The sequence below is a fragment of the Denticeps clupeoides genome, chromosome 8, assembly GCF_900700375.1.
Source record: "Denticeps clupeoides chromosome 8, fDenClu1.1, whole genome shotgun sequence".
NCBI classification, from domain to species: domain Eukaryota; kingdom Metazoa; phylum Chordata; class Actinopteri; order Clupeiformes; family Denticipitidae; genus Denticeps; species Denticeps clupeoides.
The window spans coordinates 15,679,807-15,700,172 of record NC_041714.1 but is presented as its reverse complement, the minus strand read 5'-3'; the positions used below and the strand labels follow the sequence as shown (position 1 = coordinate 15,700,172).

The 20,366-nt window shown below is 41.7% G+C and overlaps 1 protein-coding gene across 2 annotated transcripts in view; it reads right to left on the bottom strand.

The window, feature by feature from the left end:
• Positions 1-1,390: 1,390 nt before the first annotated feature.
• Positions 1,391-20,366, bottom strand: part of gabrz (gamma-aminobutyric acid type A receptor subunit zeta) — a 30,279-nt gene continuing 11,303 nt past the window's right edge. For both annotated transcript variants that reach the window (XM_028989466.1, XM_028989467.1), the window contains exons 3-10: positions 15,765-15,865; positions 14,579-14,646; positions 12,909-13,126; positions 12,032-12,114; positions 9,052-9,189; positions 8,636-8,788; positions 7,835-8,028; positions 1,391-3,165 (exon numbers count right to left, since the gene is read on the bottom strand). In XM_028989466.1, coding sequence (XP_028845299.1) covers positions 2,830-3,165; positions 7,835-8,028; positions 8,636-8,788; positions 9,052-9,189; positions 12,032-12,114; positions 12,909-13,126; positions 14,579-14,646; positions 15,765-15,865 — 1,291 coding nt within the window. In that variant the 3' untranslated portion in view covers positions 1,391-2,829. The remainder of the gene's footprint in view (positions 3,166-7,834; positions 8,029-8,635; positions 8,789-9,051; positions 9,190-12,031; positions 12,115-12,908; positions 13,127-14,578; positions 14,647-15,764; positions 15,866-20,366) is intronic.

Sequence of the window (20,366 nt, the reverse complement as noted above, 5' to 3'; positions counted from 1 at the left end):
AAAAGTAGCATAAACATCGGAATGCATCAAACAAGAGGTATTACCTGAAAATTGAGAAAGGAGTGGGATTTCTATATGAGATCCAAAGTTGCTGTGGGGGCCACCAGTCAGCACATCAAACATGTTTGCGCCTATCTTTGATTATGAGTTATGTTAAATTTAGATCTGTGTGGGCAGACTTTTCCTGAAAAGCTGCTTTGATGCTGCTTTTGTTCTTAAATAGTGTGTTCTGTGTGATAAGTCAGCAGTTTTCCTTAGGTGCCTTGCATGCTGCGCCATTCACATTTAGTAGGGTAGCGCAGCAGGGTGCCCTGGGAAACGGCCTATGAGGCGCTGCTTCTCCAGGATAAGATCTGGCACTGACTAAACTGCAACACACATGTGCAACACGCTGACTATTTTCACACATTTATCATCGACCCTATAATTGAAAATTGCTGGCAAGTTTAGTGTTTTGGCCTGGTCATACTCGAGACGAGCGAAGCGACAGAAGCAGTTAAGTGAAAGTGATTGTTTTTGTCATTGTGTCCCACAGCACAACACACGGTGCACACACTGAAATGTGTCCACTGCATTTAACCCATCATGAGAGGTGGGCGGCCATGAAATCTTATTAACCCTTTGGTTACGGGTTCGCTTCCTTACCTGCTAGGTCAGAATTGCCCTAGAACTTGAGGGGAGTATGTTTTGAATTTTTGTCTTTTTTTCCCCAAAATTCTAGGATATTTTTGTCCAGGGCATGCATCCTGGAATTCTAGATTTTTTTCATTCCCGGACAATAACCATCTTGGCCAGAGTCCCAATGTTCTCGAAACCTAATATTTTCAGTATCTGTAGTAGCCTGTGATCATCGGGATTAAAGCGTTGCCAAATGTTTGCTGATCGGCGTTTCATAATCTGTCAAAGGCTCACAGAGACGGAGAGCAAAAGAAAGGGAGATCAGAGAGCATCATCTCCCAGTAGGCATGGGACAGATCACGAGATCGCTCTAGTATCATTGAATAATACATGAATTACGTTGTGCTGAACACACGTTCTGCTTGATCACAGCGAACATACGCAGTGACAAGAGGAAGAACGTTGGAATGTATTGCTCTTTATTATGGCCATGGGACAAATCAAGGTATTTTGTCCAAAAAAGTCCTTCAATAATGGGTGTATATATTAAGATAATTAAATTTATGTATTGTGAATCCTCTCTTGCATTAATATTGGATGACCTAGATACCACAAAGAAAAGAATCTTTATGTATATTGAATAAAAGTTTACTTTTTTGGGGGGGATGCACTAATGGGACAGTGAAACCTTCTTTCAAATCTGTCACTTGCGATTTCAAAGAACAAAACAGTTATGTTTTTTTTAATTGGAACATAAACAGACGTCATTGGATGAATGCATCAGGAAGGTTATTTTATTTTTATTACATGCATGGCAAGCATGCCCGACTCTGCGGCATCTCAGAAACAGTTTCACAAGCGCGGCCGGCATGCAGATTACAAAAGTGTCCATTAATCCAAACCTGCAAACCTGCTCCGATCGGTCGTAATATTATATCGAGGGCAGAGAACAGAGGAAAACGATAGATGCTGCTGGCAGCACTGGGCTCTATTGCAGTTGGAAGACGTGGTATCTGTACAGCGCAGCTTGCACACACTGCTGCGTTCAAATACAACGAGCAAATACAGTAATATTCCAATGACAGAAAATAGACATTTATGTACAAAACGCAGGGAAAAATTAAGATCATTATGCATGGATATTTGCATGTTTGCATGTCTGATTGCTTGTTATTAGAAATAGCGGTAATGCCTTGTTTCCTCTCAATGAACAGATAAGTATGAGGAGTATGTAGTAGATTAAATAGCACTGTGAACCATGCCACCAGAGCATCATTAATAGTGTTAGTTTTCACTTGAAAAAGGTGCTGACCACACACAAGACAGGTGAAGGGCTCAAAACAGGGCGTAACTGGGATTTGGATCATGCAGAGCTGTGAAACTGGTGAAGAACCAAACAAGGACGAAATCATGTACATCAGAACAGGAAAATGATTACAAATGCAGACATCCTTGATTATGCCAGACAACTTGTTAATAGGGCTGTCAATGGATTCATTAATCATGGCTAATTACTTGCTTAATGAATTTTGGGTCCATCACAACACGGTGCTTGCTAGAGGCAAGAGGCTAAAAATGCGGAGCAAGCACTAGCCAGTCAAATCATTTTATTTCATTTTAAACCATTAAATATTTCAAATGAATTGCAACGATTCACATGTTAATTTTGACAGCCCTACTTGTTCAAAATATTGAGTTGTGTTGCCTGGGGAACAGTCTTTGGTTCTGCAACTTTTTATTTCTTTAAATAGGGAGCTGCCATCCATCTTTCACATCCAAATAAACCTCCGACTGGTTTTATGGATTTAATCTTAGTTTTAGGTGAATTATTTGGGCCATTTTGAAACATTCACATTACTTGTTGTTTACACATGAAACTAAAGAAAAATCTGATTTTATTGCAGTGCAGAGTCCATGGATTTTAAATGTGTGAAAAAAAATTATCCTCTAAAATACAAAGGCCACCTGTTGCTGGCATAGAGGTACAGTAACACACACACACACATTTTCCTCACTCATGTACACTCTGCATCCTGTGCATAGCTATACTAATTACTATATGCACGAGACGGAGGAATGATCATGAACAACCCAAACGTGTAAAGAATCTATGCTCAGAACTGACTAATAAACTAATAAACTAATAAACATGCAGCTGAGAATCACACACAAAGTGCCTGTTGATGTTGGATGAAATTCTCACACACACATTCAGAAGTACAGGTAGTACGTCCAGTAGATCAGGTTGATGAAGATGAATGACAGAGGGAAGCTCAGCCGGGAGTAGTTGTCGATGTAGTGCGGGTTCTCTACGTGGCAGCAGTTCAGGAAGCGGGCGACGCGGCGCACCACCCTCAGGGTCTTGGCGCAGCGCCCGCGCGGCTCGTCCACCGCCGACTCCTCCTTGGCCTGGCTGTGGGTGGGACTGGTGGTGCTGCCGGCCCGGCTCAGCATCTCCTCGCGCTTGCGGGCGCGGAGCGCCTGGGTGCCAACTGACGCCACAATGCCGTTCATCTCCTCCTCGCGCTCCTGCATCTCCTGCCCATACTGACCAGAGCACAAATTTAGGACTGTGTTAATTTCTTTACAGTAAAGTCTGGAATAACAAGAAGACTAAAGTAAATATGGGGACCAGTACTATGTCAACAATGCATATAAGACAAAGCAAAACTTTAATATGATGCTGACATGTCATCTAAACTCCATCTATTTTATTCCACAGAACACCAGATGAAAAAAATACTAATGGCGTCTGTCATCATCTCCATCAAGCAGTGCAAGTTCATTCCATTGTTGTCATGATCTTGACCTTTAAACTTTTCAAAACAGCCTAAATACATTCCATTCCTTCTGAATCCTTTTATTTTGATGGCTTAAGCTCATCTTTCGGCAACGTGCTCTGGCAGTGCTCCTTGCACAAAGGCGGACATAGCTTCAAGATTCAAGATTGGTTTATTGTCAGTACAACAATATACACAGTATACCATGTATTGAAATAATGTTTCACACAGACCCCCCATAGTGCAATCATATGGGGTGGTAGTAGCCTAGTGGGTAACACACTCGCCTATGAACCAGAAGACTAGAGTCACAGGTTCAAACCCCACTTACTAAGATTATGTCCCTGAGCAAGACACTTAACCCTATGTTGCTCCAGGGGGACTGTCCCTGTAACTACTGATTGTAAGTCGCTCTGGATAAGAGTGTCTGATAAATGGCATAAATGTTATAATAAAAGACAATATATATGTACATACACACATACTAACTAAGCTATACTAACTAAAACTAAAGCTTAAATACTGTACAGGTTATCTCTATAGGACAAAAGTAAAACTTTTCTGTACAATGAACAGGTTGAACAGGAAATAACAGGACAACATCATGTAGGAGGCTTGTAAGTAATGACACACAAGACAACACAAACTTGCAAAATGTGCAGGAATGTGGAAGAAAAGCAGAGATGTGCAAAATCAGTTGAGATGTGAAAAATCAGGTGCATAAGGCTAGAAGTGTATTGTTGTTGTAGCAGGCCTGCTGCTGGGTTGTCACTGGTCTGTCTCCTGGAGACTCCATCTCATGCCACCACCAGAGTGAAATATCAGCCAGAAGGCATAGGAACTGACAAGTGGTCTGTGGTCCCCACCTGCAGAACCACGCCTTTATTGGGGATGTCTTGTTAATTGCCTATAATTTCCACCTGTTGTCTATATTCTATTTGCACTACAGCATGTGAAGTTGATTGTCAATCAGTGTTGCTTCCTAAGTGGACAGTTTGATTTCACAGAAGTGTGATTGACTTGGAGTTACATTGTGTTGAGCAGTGTTTTTTTTGAGCAGTGCACAATTAACTGCAGCAATTAACACTTCAAGCCGACAGACGCGGCTTGAAGATTACACATTACAGAGACTTTTACTGAATGAGCAAATGAACTGTAGAAGTGTAGTCAAACGTAAACTTTACAGCTGGTATTTTTATTACTAGCAACTAAAATAAAAGAAATGACCACTCAAAATTAGAGACCTGCTCAGTATGCAGGTTGCAGTATGTGGTGAAAATGCTGTGCAGTACAATGCAACCCAGCTGACCTGGTCATAGAAAAAGCTTGTAATGGGACTTTTGCTTTTTTGTGTGTGCCGAAATTATCATGCGAGATGGCAGTCTTAAATTATAGGCAGACATCGAGTAATAGATAATAGTGCAGCCGCGCTCGCTCATTTTGGAGATCAAACCTTTGAAATGCCGCTGTCCATTTTAAAATGCAGACAGACTGCGGCGCCTGGCATGTGTAGTGGAGGGAATTCAGCCAGCGTTCATTCGATTGCTGCCATCTGCTGAAGGGACCAGCTAAAGTCCATTACGGCAAACTGTTATTATTCCTGTGAGAGGTGATAAACGTCTTTTATCCATTTACATGCACCTTTCTAGGAGGTCCAGCCTCCTTGGCTGCTTTACAATGGTTTGTCTGGGCATTTCTGGACATTAGTCTGAGACCTTTATAACAAGCACGTGATGCGTTCTAAAGTGCTTTTCAGTGATGTTATAGAGTTGAGATTTCAGCACACAGAACACATGCACTTTCGTTTCAAAATACTATATTTAATACTATAATACTATATTATAAAGTTTTTTCAAAATAAAATGCGTTCGTAGCTAATAATCAAAACCGATTCATCAATAAGAGAACCTTAACTTCAAATGAGAAATGTTTTATATACATGCACAGTAAATTAAACTCTTTTACAGCACACCTTTTATTCAGTGTCCTTACGACCTCCTCACGTAACCCTTTCCAGGCTCAGAATTGGGGAAGTTGCCAGGAGACATAGTTAACAGGACCAAAGTTGTTTATCTTGCACTACACGGTAATTAATTAATAATTCATTATTCATACAGATTCTTCAATGGCAAAATAATGTATTATTCATTAAAAACTGAACAACAGAAGATTAATGTTCAACACTTTTGTCTGGAGGTATATTTGCAACTTAATATATGTCCTCAAATGTCAGGTCCGTGCCAGTTCAGCCACCCACGACATGCTTCCCCTCTCCTGAGTATTAGGGTCAGTGTCTGTATCTGCGTGTCATGTCGCCTGTAGCCACAGGTTCCCTGTTAAATTCAATCCCATAATTTGCACTTGACGTTACCTCTCGTGCTTTCGGGTTCCTACTCACATTCCCCTCCTAGGTCCCCTAGGTCACAGGGGTGATGATCCTCAGGTGCGGCTTCCACCTTCCACCTTTTGTCCAGTCCGCCTCCCCTACATAAACCCTGTGGAATTTGGAGTCTGCTGAGCCATTATCCACTACGCTCCCCAAGGTGTCTCCCCCATCCTGTGCCTTTATTGTGTCGTGTGTGTGTGTTCGATTACAGGATATGGCCTGCGGAGGTTCTGATTGACCTAACCCAGGCATAGGAGCTGGTGACAGAGGCACTGCAGAGCCAAGCAGGCGGAAACAGTGTGTTTTGACTTGTTTGTACATTTTCTGAACTGTTAAAGAAACCCTGATTAATTTTCGCTACCCTCGGTGTTCATCGTCCCTTTCTGGCCTCGGGCATGACAACAAATAATATACTACACACTTAAAAAATATATATATATGAATGGAAACAAAGGCTTAATGTATTTGACTTGATCCCAGGCATTGGCCAATGCACACTATTGGCATTTTGATTAAAAAAAATTTACTCAAAAAGCTTTGTTTTTAATTCAATGGAATGTATAAATATCGGTCCTTAATATTTCTCAAAATTACCAAATTAGTCTACATGGTAGTGTCAATACATCTGTTTGTGTTAGAGATATTACAGTTAAATTAGATATTGGCTGAGCCTCCCTTTCTTTCTACCCTTTTTGCTTGATTCCCGATTCAGCAGAAGCACTTCATAACAAATAGCAGCATGAGGAGAGGAGAAGGTCACATCACTCGCCTTTGACATGCCACAATTGATTTTAAGACTCATTTATTGGTTTGCAAGAATTCTCCTCACACACATGGTCCTGCACTGTTCTTGTTGTGTCTCATCCGCGCCCCTACATAAGCCATTAAATTTGGAGTCTACAGAGCTTTAAAGTTTAAAGTGAAATGATTATCATTGTGATACACAGCAGCACAGCACACGGTGCACATAGTGAAATGTGTCCTCTGCATTTAACCCATCACCTTGGGCAGCCATGACAGGCGCCCGGGGAGCAGTGTGTGGGGACGGTGCTTTGCTCAGTGGCACCTCAGTGGCATCTTGGCGGATCGGGATTCGAAACGGCAACCTTCTGATTACGGGGCCGCTTCCTTAACCGCTCGGCCATGGCCCTCGCTAGGCCACCACTGCCCCTTTCAATAGGGTGGTATTAGCCTAGTGGGTAAAACACTCGCCTATGAACCAGAAGACCCGGGTTCAAACCCCACTTACTACCATTGTGTCCCTGAGCAAGACACTTAACCCTAAATTGCTCCTGGGAGACTGTCCCTGATTGTAAGTAATCGCTTACTGATTGTAAGTCGCTCTGGATAAGGGCGTCTGATGAATACCGTAAATGTAAATGTAAACCTGAATCCAGCTGTCCTTCAACATGAATCCTGAGGTTTTCCATGTGTTCCATGTTCCCCTATACCGGTATGTGCTGAGTGCTTTGTTGTCAGTGATTGTTTATGTACCATACAGGATCGTGTGGAGCCATGAGGATGCCTGTACCAGTCTACACAGCCATTTCAAGGCGTAGGACTTGGTGGACTTTTAACACAGGTAGCTGTGACTGAGTGATGTGAACCTTGGCACACTCAGCGACAACCTTCCTTCAGCGTATTGCACGGTGGTTTTGTTCTTTCCCCTTATTGCTTCCCCTTGTGTTTACCCCCCCAAAAAAATGTTTTTTGTCAACCCTCAGTTGGGCCGTGACATCTCAACATTTTTTCACATTCTTTTAACTGTTTGTGAGGCAATCATGTATGTTAGTCTATTTTAATCACCTTTTAAATGTATTTTAATTGCACCATCCTTGTACTGGTCAACTGTGTTGTCTTTTAATTGTGCTCTATAAATACATTTTCATTTGACCTGATTTGACTTTGTGAACAGATGCCTGATAAAAAATAAACATATTTTCATTTAGAGCATTTAGCAAATTTCACTGGATGGAATTCATTCTTTTGTTGTACAGCAATAAAGAGAAAAAAAAGTAGAAAAAAAGCAGCATTGAATCTCTGTTCTTACCATGAAAGCATTGGTGGCATTGGGCTGGTGCAGTGTGCAGAAGTGGGCCACAGCGTATTCAATTAGAGCCCCAAAGATGAAGCTGAAGCAGATGCCCAGGTACACATCTATGGCCTTGATGAAGCAGTTGGCGTTGGGCAGGGAGGTGCGCGCTCCCATCATCAGGGTGGTCATGGTGAGAACTGTCGTCACCCCTTTCAAGAGAGATGTACAGGGAAAAAAATATGTGAAGGGCTGTTAATTTATATATATATATTCATGTAACAATACTTAATTATATTATATTCCACATCCATAAAGTTTTTTTTATATATTTGTGTTATAAAGAGAAAACTGAGGCATGGCATCAGGTCTCTGAGACAGTTGTTAATAGGTTAAACTTTAACTCTTTAAACTTTTTGTGTCTGTCTCCATTTACATTATTGGCATTTATCAAACACTCTTCTCCAGTAATTACAGGGACAGTCCCCCTGGAGACACTCAGGGTTAAGTGTCTTGCTCAGTGACACAATAGTAGTAAGTGGGGTTTGAATCTGTGACTTTGTGGTCTTCTGGTTCATAGTCAAGTGTGTTACCCACAAGGCTACTACCACCTTATTAAACTTCCAGAAGAACCGTTGAGGTGAAGGTAGCAAAGTTGGAACTGGTCTATATTCTCAGTGTCGGTTTAAGCAGCCTTTCTGTATTAATGAAATCATATTCATAGTAATATGAAATCCTATTGCGTGAAGAATCAGAAGCCAAGTAGATTCTAGTACCTTCAACTCTGGGTGTGTGCAGGTGTGTGTGAGCACAGCGTACCTATACAAATGCGTGCCGGCACGGACGACTGGCTGATCCAGAAGGAGACCCAGGAAAGGACCACCAGAGCGCTGGAGGGGACATATGTCTCCAAGATGAAGTAGAGGATGCTCCTCTTCAGCCGGAAGTGGAAAATCAGTTTAGGATAGTTACCTGCAGGAGTGGACAGATGCATATATCTGGGTGGCTGCATATGGACAGTGTTTGTGCATGTTGGTATATTTGTTAGCATGCATTTGAAAGCATTTGTAAGCATATTGGTCCTAGTATACAGCCAGAACACTATAAACATTTGGATGTTGCACACGTGCAGTTGTGATTATTGCACAGATGTACATGCGGATTTTAAAAATTAATAATGAAACAGTACAGTTGTTGGACTTTGGCATGGGCAGAAGAAGGTGTGGCTGTTTTACCAGTCTCATATACTGCCTCAGACTCGGATGTGTAGTGGTCCTCCAGTGTGTACTGAGCCAGCTGCAGGGTGTCAAGCCCACTGACCGACTGATTCCCTCTGGTCCAGTAGAAAACGACGTCCTTCACATTGTAGCCCCCTGCAGAAACACGCACACACTCATGCTGAATGCACTCAACCTGAGCAGCAGACAACGGCTTGCAATTACCTGACGCATTGAGGAAAAAGGGGAGGAAAGGGACTGGGATTCATCAGGGTTTCAATGCAGTTTCTCTGCCCAAAGGGGGCGCTGCAGACTCAGGCATAGAGCCTGAAGTTGTTGCAACTGGAGCAGCCAGGTCAAAGCGCACCATTCTTTTCATTATAAATATTTAAAATGTCTTCCACAAAATAACCAGGACCAAGACATAATGTTGTACATTTGTGGGGCTGAAAAAAAAACCCAGCTACCAGATCAGAGCCTCTCAGATTTCCATGGTTTATTTAAAGCCACATCAAACAGCTGGTATCCCTGCTGAATGGCAAAGTAATGATTTGCGACAAATGGTGATCAGTACCACTGTGAATACAGAGTTAGGCTGTTAATAGTGGGCACACACACACAAAAAAAAAAATCGGAATAACTTTCAACAGATGGGTAGATTGGTCGACATTCTTCTACATCATGGGGCCACATAAATTCTCACACAAAAGACCACCTTTTGAATGAAATGAAACACCTTCTCTTTGCATTTTCTATCAGTCAGATTGGGTCAGAATCAAATTAAGTCATTCTAAACTTGCAGACCATGGACCGTGTTTAATACATACAACATAATACTTACACAAGATAGTGTATAAGTATAAAAAAAACCGAACAAAATGTATATGTAAATTAGAATTAAGGTCCTATCGCCTTGTGCACAGGGGCATGTTCGCTAATGTACATTTTTTTATTGTTAACAGACAATATGAGACGTTATCGTACCTCTTATTCTCAGATCGTTGTGTGAACATCATTTTGTTCCTGATGTTGTCTTTCATTATTTTTTGGACATTGGTACAATTATCTATAATTAACACATGCAAGTTCCATAACTGAAATTAGCCATAGACTAATTAATAAATGAAGTGTTTATTACTGAATCCCTACATATTTTTTACTCCACACATGCAAGTTACAAACAATGACACTAAAATGTGAAGCTGTGCAAGAATCTGAAGCTCTTCAACACATCCCAAAGGTTCCACAGGTGAGAAAGTGTATGTGGAACAGACTGTGAAAGATCAGCAGCAGGACGGCACAGTGCCGTGCCGTGATGCAAGCGAAGCAACATGATGAATCTTTCATCACACTTATAGCAGGACTCAATTTTCTGTCGTTGCAGCATTAATATTTCAGGAAAAATCCTACACATTACAAGAAATCTTCACAAATGTGTCCATTCTGGGAGCTGTAGAGTGGCTTTATATACAATAGGTTTCAATAATGTTTTTTAATAACCAGCAAGAGGGAAGTGCTCATTATATTCACATTCCTGTCTTCCTTTAATATATAACTTAGTTCTACTGTATAAAAAAAGTCATAATATCAGCCATGCACATTTTTTTATTACTACTGTAAGATGGGACGTCGCAGAGCCATGACATTTCTGTGCCTTTGTTGTGCATGAACATGTCCGTTTTTGCATGTCTTTGCCGAATGGCATTGCAACATTTGCCGGGCCTCCCCCGCGCCAAAAGTGTGAGGTGCCAGCCGTCGGGACCGCCTACTCTCTTTGTCTTCCCCAGACGGGAGGCACTGGGGGCGTGGCGTCAGAAACAACAGGTTCTGATTGGTCTGTGAGGAAGGGGCTTTTTTCTTTCTTTCTCAGCTGTTTTTCCATCGGAAGCCTTACGGCTTCCGAGTCTTTTCTCTCCTCCCATTTTTCTCCTGGATCCAGAGAGTAGGTTGCAATGCCGTTCGGAAAAGACATGCAAAAACGGAGGTGTTGAATCTTCATGCACAACAAAGGCACAGAAATGTCATGGCTCCGCGACGTCCCATCTTACACTATACTTTCGTGATGTTATATAAAACAGTGCTTGGGTTTGTTCACTTAAGTCACATTCACCAGTTTCCCCCTCAGAACACTAAAGCGATAACTAGATGTTGGTAGTGGCCGTGGTCACATTTGTGACGTCAAACGGTATTAGGAGTGTAGAGAACGGGGAGAAAGGGAAGAGATCTCCAGCATGAGAAAGTCTTGCCTTCAGGATCCTCCCCTTTTAAACTTTGTTTATAAAAAAATCATTAAAGGTAATCCTCTGGGTGTCAGAAATAATTACACTTCAACAAAAACACGCAAATCCGTGAAGCGTTCCATATTTTTTTTGGGCAGTGGTGGCCTAGCGGTTAAGGAAGCGGCCCCGTAATCAGAAGGTTGCCGGTTCGAATCCCGATCCGCCAAGGTGCCACTGAGGTGCCACTGAGCAAAGCACCGTCCCCACACACTGCTCCCCGGGCGCCGGTCATGGCTGCCCACTGCTCACTCAGGGTGATGGGTTAAATGCAGAGGACAAATTTCACTGTGTGCATCGTGTGCTGTGCTGCTGTGTATCACATGTGACAATCACTTCACTTTAAAAAGGGTCGGTGGGTCATTAGTTCCTACACTCCATCATAGAGGCAACTAACAAGCAGCCATGTTTCTATCTGATTATTTCTGCAAGTCATAAATGCTATGACGTTATACGGGTGCCACGTCTTATATAAATCCAAAAAAAGTATGGCTCAAAGTTGCAAAGTTTACTTACTGGTTGGTTGCCATGGAGCTATTCAATATGAAAATTCTCCTCCTCTCACCTGGAGTAGAGTGAATGTCAGAAAAGCAGTATTGTAGCCTCAGCAGGATAATGTTCCTGAATATAACCCAGGTTGGCGGTGCACGCCTTGTTGGTTTTTTGAAACCTGTCTAAAAGGAGAGTGTGTGAGGGAGGTGCAGCGCTGCCTCTGATCTTACAACTCTCCAGCTGCAGGGTGCACGTCTGCCTGTCCATGGGATACTTGGTCAGGTCCATTCTGCAGGCTACAGTGGTCGTAATTCTGCAGAGAGAAAAGACGGGAAGTGAGAGGAGGGGATTTATTTTAACAAATGAGAAATTGTGGAGGAGGCCGATGGTTTGCTGTGAAAAGCCGAATTGTTTCCGTGCCACCATTCTGCAGATTTCTGTCACAGGCTGAATACTGAATAAGTGAACAATTATTGGGCCATATTTAAATACAGTACGGGTGGGTAATATACGGTTCTATAAATCCTTCTGTAAATCCTGAGCACATACAGGATGTGAGATTAGCAAACACCTATTTAGATCATTGTCTCTCTAAGTCATGACCATTTACACAACTATAATCAGCTCATTAGCAATTGTACAATTTCAGATTTTACATTAATTCATTGACACATGTTAATATTGGTATCATGCAACTACAACTGGAATCCAACATATGTTTCTTTTTATAGTTATGTACTATTTTTGGAAAGCCTTTACATTTTATCTGATGACTATACATTTTTTGCTTACTCTCTCGTTCTGCATCTAAAAAAACACACACTGCTGTCTTGGCATTATTTACTGTAAATGTGCTGCTCTTGTATTTTTTGAAAGCTAAACAGACAGCCATCCCTTTGATTTGTGATGCTGAGGTTTTGTTTCTCTTCAATAAAGGTTATTATTCTTCCGCTCTTCCTGGCGACGAGCGTTTTTGTTGCGGAGCTTTGATCCTCTCAGTTTTCCTCCTTCGGGGACATATTCCAGAATCTGCGGTTAAAACACTTCACTGTCTGCCCCATCGCTGTCTCCACCCGTCTGCAAAGCCAGTCCAGCACAGAGCCTCACCTGAGGGCGTACAGAACCGTTCCGTTGGGGAAGATGCGGATAAGGCGGTTCTCCACGGTGATGTCATGCAGGAAGGACTTTTTGGAGTCGACGATGAAGGTGTCAGGCACCCAGAGCAGCTCCACCAGCCGGCCGTCCAGACTCAAGCTTTTATTGCCCTCAAAACACAAACGCTCATCCGTCCAGCGCTGCCGCAGGAAGATAGTGGCCGTGTAGTCCTGCATATATAGTGAAATTTGAAAGTGAAAGTGAAGTGATTGACAGAGCCACACATATTACACAAGCACATTCAGCTAATAAAGAACAACAGTTTTCATAACACGTGTTATGTTGTCAAGGCCCGACTCTAGGGCGTGATCTGGCTCCTCGTTCCGGTCCAGAGTTTCACGTTGTCTATGTTGTCTTACTGATTTACTGATTGTGTGCATCTTTCTTCATGTGTATAAATGCCTTCTGTGTCATGTCCTTGTCCAATCATTTTCCACGTCTCATCACAAAACCAATTTCTGTAAAAATTTATTTTGCAAATTTTATTTTATTTTAGTATGCAATAAAAAAAAGACCAAATCAACTCCCCGTCATTTCCCTCTTTCCCAAACTAATCTCTGTCCTAGTTGTAAATATGGATTATAGCAAGGTCTGTAATCATTATTAATGTGCTGTTACGATTCATTGTTTAGCTCAATGTGATTCATATTTATATAAATTATGTATTTAGATACATATATAAACAGAAATAATAAAAGGAATATTGCATAGGTCACGTGACCAATTTGACTGAGGCACAGAAACACATTACAGTGGCACAGGCAACGAGTGTGACAACTGCTACACACACACACACACACACACACACACATAGACACTCAACATTTACATTTTACATTTACGACATTTGGCAGACGCCCTTATCCAGATCGACTTACAAAGTGCTTTCAAGTTACCATCGATGAAGAGATCAATTCCGGTTCACTAGGACCCCAACTATGAATACATCTATTTTATTCACTCTGTTGTAGATTCTGTACACAAAGTTCGACAACAAGAAAATTACAATTTAATCTAAATATTCTTTAAAGAGGAAGGTCTTCAGCTGTCATTTGAAGGTGCTCAGTGACTGAGCTGTTCTGACCTCGAGGGGAAGTTCATTCCACCACCGAGGGGCCAAGACGGAGAAGAGTCTAGATGAATGTTTTCCTTTAACCTTCAGAGATGGAGGGACCAGGCGAGCCGTACTGGAGGCTCGGAGTATAAGAGGTGCAGTGCGAGGTGTAATAAGTTCTATGAGGTAGGATGGTGCTACTCCATGTTTGGCTTTGTAGGCCAGCATCAGTGTTTTGAACCTGATGCGTGCAGCTACTGGGAGCCAGTGGAGGGAACGTAGCAGAGGGGTGGTGTGGGAGAACTTGGGAAGGTTGAAGATTAGTCGTGCTGCTGCATTTTGTATTAGTTGTAGAGGTCGGATGGCACATAGAGGTAGACCAGCTAGAAGGGAGTTACAGTAGTCCAGTCGTGAGATTACTAAGGACTGAACCAGTAGTTGGGTGGCCTGGGTTGACAGACAAACTCAACACACAAACATGCATCGAAAGATAACTGGGTGCAGCTCGGGTAAACAAGCACAGCAGGGTGTATGAGCTGCAGCACCCGGAGTACAGGAGAAGTCTCACCATGTTGATCTCTGATATGGTGTCGATGCTGGCAATATCCAGACTCATCCCCACTGTAACTGGGCCATCTGTAAATGCACACACAAAGGTTTAATGTTCTCAGAAAGACTGTAAGACAGTGACCATGTTGTTGCGTAATGGGGGCTATAAGGGTTGGGAGTCACAGAGAATCCCACAAAAAAAATTGGATCAATATTTAACTGTACATTTTCGACATTTGCCTGACAAGCTTATCCAAAGGAACTGACTTAAGTGCTATAAAGTGTCAAATATTGTAATCCTTTGTAATGCCATGGAGTTGGCCCAGGCAATCAACATTGAGATAAATCACTAAAGGTAGTAGTGAGGTAGCAGCCTAGTGAGTAACACACTCATCTATGAACCAGAAGACCCAGGTTCAAATCTCGCCTACTACCATTGTGACCAAATTGCTCCCGGGGGGGATTGTCCCCATTCAAAAACCAACAGGGAAGTGTGAACACTCTCCAACATATATACTCTGCTTCTAAATCTGAAACAGGTTGGGTGATTAGTGTCCCCAGTGTCCCATATGACAATAAAAATGTTTTTATTCAGCATCTGTTCATGAACTGTGTGTGTATGTTGCATGTAAGTATGTAAAGTGTGTAAAGATGGAAATGAGGGCATTCCCTCTTGTACTAAAACGTTTGGAACAAGTGCTAGCCAATCAGATAAATTCCCCCAAAAATAAAATTCTGCAAATTTCCTAGTGCAATCACAAGTCAATCAATTGGGTTTATGGCAGTCAGCCAGCTGTTGTTGCACCGCTTTTGTGAGCAACCAGTAAAAAAAAAACACTGCTGCAATGAAAGTGTTATTTTAATTTTATTTTAAGCTGTTAATTTTGACAGCCGTAATTTTTAGCTATTCTTCCTATCCTTTTAGTATTATAATATTGGTCATTTTGACTATTACTAGACTATTTAACAGATAATAGATATTAAGTGTGCTTTTGAATGTGATATTCAGCAGCAGCAAATAAGCAAAAGCTCAGGTTGTGCACATGCACACTAGGACAAGTTGGAGCAAACTGAGGAACAAATAATGAGAAATTCTGATTACAAAAAAAAAAAAGGGGGAAGATTAGTGGTGGGACAGCACATGGATGGTGTAAATGCAAGAAAGTCAGAAGCTGTGCTAGTTGAAGTTGTAAAAAAATACGTACTGCCAAAGAAAGGCCTGAGGTACTTGTTGTATCCCTTCATCAGCTTCTGAATGGTTGGAGGCAGAATCTCCTCTGCGGCCAACACCGAATCCCCCATCATCCTGCAGAGAGGAAAGAGAAACAGTCAGCAGCGCCCTACCATTCCACAAAGCACCGACACATTCGCCAACATCAATTGTTAATGTGGATTTGAACCTCAAACTCTGTTCAATCAGGGCACATGTATTATACAAAATGGTTAAAATGCTATGCAAATTTAATTACACGGCCCATTTGGCTGGATTTTAGCGACTGTAAAATGAAGAGCATTATAAGCAGTTTGCATGTTCAGCGGCGTGAGAGGCTCCACCCTCGGCCCTCTTTTATGGGAAGACTAAAAACGTCTGCATGGGCCACTGCTGCATCTTGCAACTTTGGAAGAGAGATTTGGCTTTCACATGGAGACCTCCCACATCACAGAAGCGTGGGCACATCATGTCAAAATACAACACAGTGGAGCTCATAAATTCTGCAGGCCCAGGAGAACATGGAGGAATCACACACCTCACAGGAAACTGTACTGTTCACTTCAGCTGAGAGCAAAAAGTAGCCAAACCTTGCAGATTTAGTAGAAACTCCAGGTACTTGAAGGTCTATGCATTTTAATGCGCAAGGAGGAAATAAGAAGAACCATGTAATGGTTTACTGGTTTAATGTTTTAATGATTAAACATCACTGGTAATATCTGTGCATCAGAACTGAGCACTGAGGCAGAACAAAGTATAAGAAATTATCCAATTATGACTAAGATTAATCCATAAATGGGAAACTGACCAAAACTAAACAGAAATGATAACAGTAGATTGTTAAAGATGTCATTTTTGACCCAAGAAAGCAGGAGTGATACTTGATACGTTCATCTCACACAGCAGCACACAGATATCTCCTTGCAAATCCTTGTAACATTTGTGAGTGGTTTCTGTTCTTTTATACTCCTTCATCACTTCTGTAGATTAATGCTAAAAGTAATTCACTCAACGCACCTACAGCAAAAAAAGTCTTCAGTCTATAGGTGAATCCAAACCACAGGAAATTCCCCTGCGTCCTATAAGCTGCACGTGCTTATAGCTGCATGTGCGTCTTTGTATCTGTACAGACACATGTTCCTTAATTTATCCTCACCTGAGGTAAAGGCGCAAATCTGTCACGTCAAGCACATAAACAATTGTTAATGTGCCAGATGATGCGAACAAAGAGCAGGACTTGGTATGTATGTGTATGGGTGGGTGTGCGTGCTCAATTTTGCAGATTTCATCATCATTGGTTAAAATTCTTGAATTTAGCATAGCGTGTTATCTGAAAGCTGAACCAGAAGAATGAAAAAAATACTATAACCTATAAATTATTAAAAACTAAGATGCTTCTTACTGTGGGTCCATCAATTTGCTGTCCTTGCAGGGGTGAGCAACCGCCAGCCAATGCAAACCATTAATGCAATTTTCCCAAATGGGTTGGCCAATCAGTTGGGTTTATTGGGGGTTCGGTGGCTGTGGGACTGTGACTGAGAAACGATGACTAGTTGCCACTCCTGTAATCCCTGCAGAGCAGACACAGCCATCGTCAAGTGTTGATGCTTGTTGTAAGTGTACAGTAATGGTGTTAAGTTATTTAAATCAAATTTTTACAATTAATCAAACCAGCCACTGGGGACACATGTGAAAGTGTACTTATTTATTTTTTTGGTGTCAGTGGGAGAAGCTGAAGGATTAATAATAAGAAGAAATTTTTACATTTAATCGCAGCGATAAACATGTGCATTTGTCACTAGTATAATCTAAATTAATTTTGATGGAAAATTTGAATATATCAAGATAGATACGTAAAACTGTCTTAACAAATCAATTTATTGCTTGACACACCCTCAGGCAGAACACTGTGTATTTATAGGACAAACGGCCGCTGGTTCAGTGTGGGTGGAGACGCATCCTTTCTGAAGCGTCCGTCTTGTCTGCAGCTGACAACCACTCGTGCACAGATGACATCCTGGATTGGGCTCGATGCGTACCGTGTCACTATTAATAGGTACGAGTACTGTAGCCCCACGTGTCAGCGCACGCGTCCGCTTTTAGCGACGACTCACTGACTCATTGAGTGTATTTCTGAGATGCATCAGGCCCCCAGTGGAATCAGGAGCCCCGGGACAGTTACTGAGTCAAAGGCTGAATCACAGCACGCTGCAGCCTGCAGACATTTACATTTGGCGCCATGCATTAACACCACTGTCTGTGTGTTGCATGTGTGTGCACACGAGTGCCACTGTAATTGTCATTACTAGAAGTAATAAGTAACAAAGGTTACAACAAATGAAAAGTTTTTACCCTGAGAAACCTTACAGACTGAATTCAATGCATTTCATTGTTCCATTCCAAAATGTTGTCACTTTTAGAAAGTTAAAAATTAAGAATACTTGGACCATCAAGGAGTTGTGGTGATTTTTCAGATCCAGGTCTCCCTGTCTGTTTTAGAATGTCAGTGGACCAGTTTTATATGCTGTGAGCCATAATTCTCTTCATTTCTATAAACCAGAATAATGATTTTCAACACACTGTTAGGACTCCCTGAAGCTACTTTTGACCATGTGCAACACTTACTGTTGTCAACTCAGGAGCAAGATTATGCACCAAAATATCCCACACAGTCACAGCAAGATGTAAACAACTGTTAGTAATTGTGAGTTTTTATTTGTAATTTCTAAAACAGTTTACATTTAATGTAAGTAATATTGTGATTATTTGTTAATTTATGGTGACTGTGCGTGTGCATATGTGTTTGACTTGCTCCACTTCTGCAGTCTTGCTCTGGCGTGTAGTCCACCAGAAGTGTGTGGTGTGCTGGTGCTCACTGGAGCAACTCTGCCATCTCCTTTGATGTTGCACAGCTCGCTGATCCTCTCTGTGGCACCAACCTGCCCAAATCACGTCCAAGCCCGGCTCAAAGGCACGAGAAACCCCAAAGGGTCCAACGCAAGAGAGTTTCATGCCCGGCTAACTCTAAAGAGTTAGTGTCTCACGCAGACACTCCAGATGTTTTTTTTTTTTTTTTGTGCTTCTCCACAGTGCCACATTTGCCACAGTGTCAAAAATTAAATTTTTATGTTAAAATCAATAGCGACTAAATAACGGCTACATTATTTAGACCAAATGGTGCAATGTGTGCAATGCACATGAGGGCCCTACCCTGAATGAAACTAGGGATTCTTATGTATTTAAAAAATGCTACCAAAATGAACAAGAAATTCTGAAAACAAGCCTTGTTTTATGAGAGAGATTTGAGACTTGATTAATTATTTTATTTGATTTATTTGGCAATAGAATATTGGCAGAAAGTCTGCTAATTCAGGGTAGAGGTGAGTACTTCTTCCTTTCTTCTATGATGAATTGCCTCATGGATGAGATTCCTTCTCTGTAAACATTATGTCAGCCTTACTCAGTTCTCTTTCTCTTTAAAACATACTAAATACAGTTTTCTGTTGATCAATTACCAGCCTGATTGTGAACACTCAACAAAAACAGGACAACAGTACCTTCAGACAAGGACTAAAAGGGGGATAAAATAATACTATAATACATATACTATAAACATATTGGACTAATATTTTCTCTTCATGGCATCCTTTCAGCATCCTTTTTGCTTGAATTTTGACTTCCGAGATACAACCTGGCAACCAGGTGATGCAAGCCCAAAACCCTAGTGTAGCTAATGACCACCTGCCTCCATGCCACACTCAGCATGTTTACAACGTGAGCTGGACATGCCCTGAAGGCATCTTAATAGACAATGCCTAGAGAACATGCAGCAGGTGACCCATGCCCACAGTTGCTGCTGACCTATCGTGTTTTACATGTGAGCGTCCCTGCTGCTGGACTCATTCGCAGACTCATTCCCAGACTCCCTTCTGCAAAAGAAACACATCCGTGGACGGCACTGAGGTTTACACATTAAAAGTGGATTTTTTTTAAATGATGTGCTGCATGCCCCTTGAGATTCGAAGCTAACTTCTGCAGCACTTTCTTTTCCGACAAACTCCAGAGAGGGGATAAATACCAGTCAAGTAGTAAACATCAAATCAGGCTGATCAGATCTGATATCTTAGTTACATTTGAACTTGAAACCAGTTTTAATGCATCTGTGGGGAGAGAATCAGGCCTTGTTTGCTCTGCCTACTGCAAAACACTGCCTACGCTTTGTCCCAGGGTATCTATTATAAGGCAACAGAGGACACTTTCCTAGAAAAGAAGATGGGCCTTGTCTCCAATGGGCGCTGCTGCACTCTGAAACATACATCAAAAGGATATATTAACATGTGATGTGCTTTCATCCAGAGTGGGGTTGCTGAGATTCTTACATCTAGAAGGTCGACTACAGTGTATACAAGTAAACTTTATATAGAGAATTTGGACCAATATAGGACACTCTGGGCCTATTTATACTATGCTATCTGGGCCTATATACACTGGACTCCTGCCTGTAATGAGTAATCCTCTTGTTAACACAATACGTAAAGTAATTTTCTCTGATGAAGCCTCTTTCTGATTGTTTGGGGCATCTTAATCCAATTGAGAA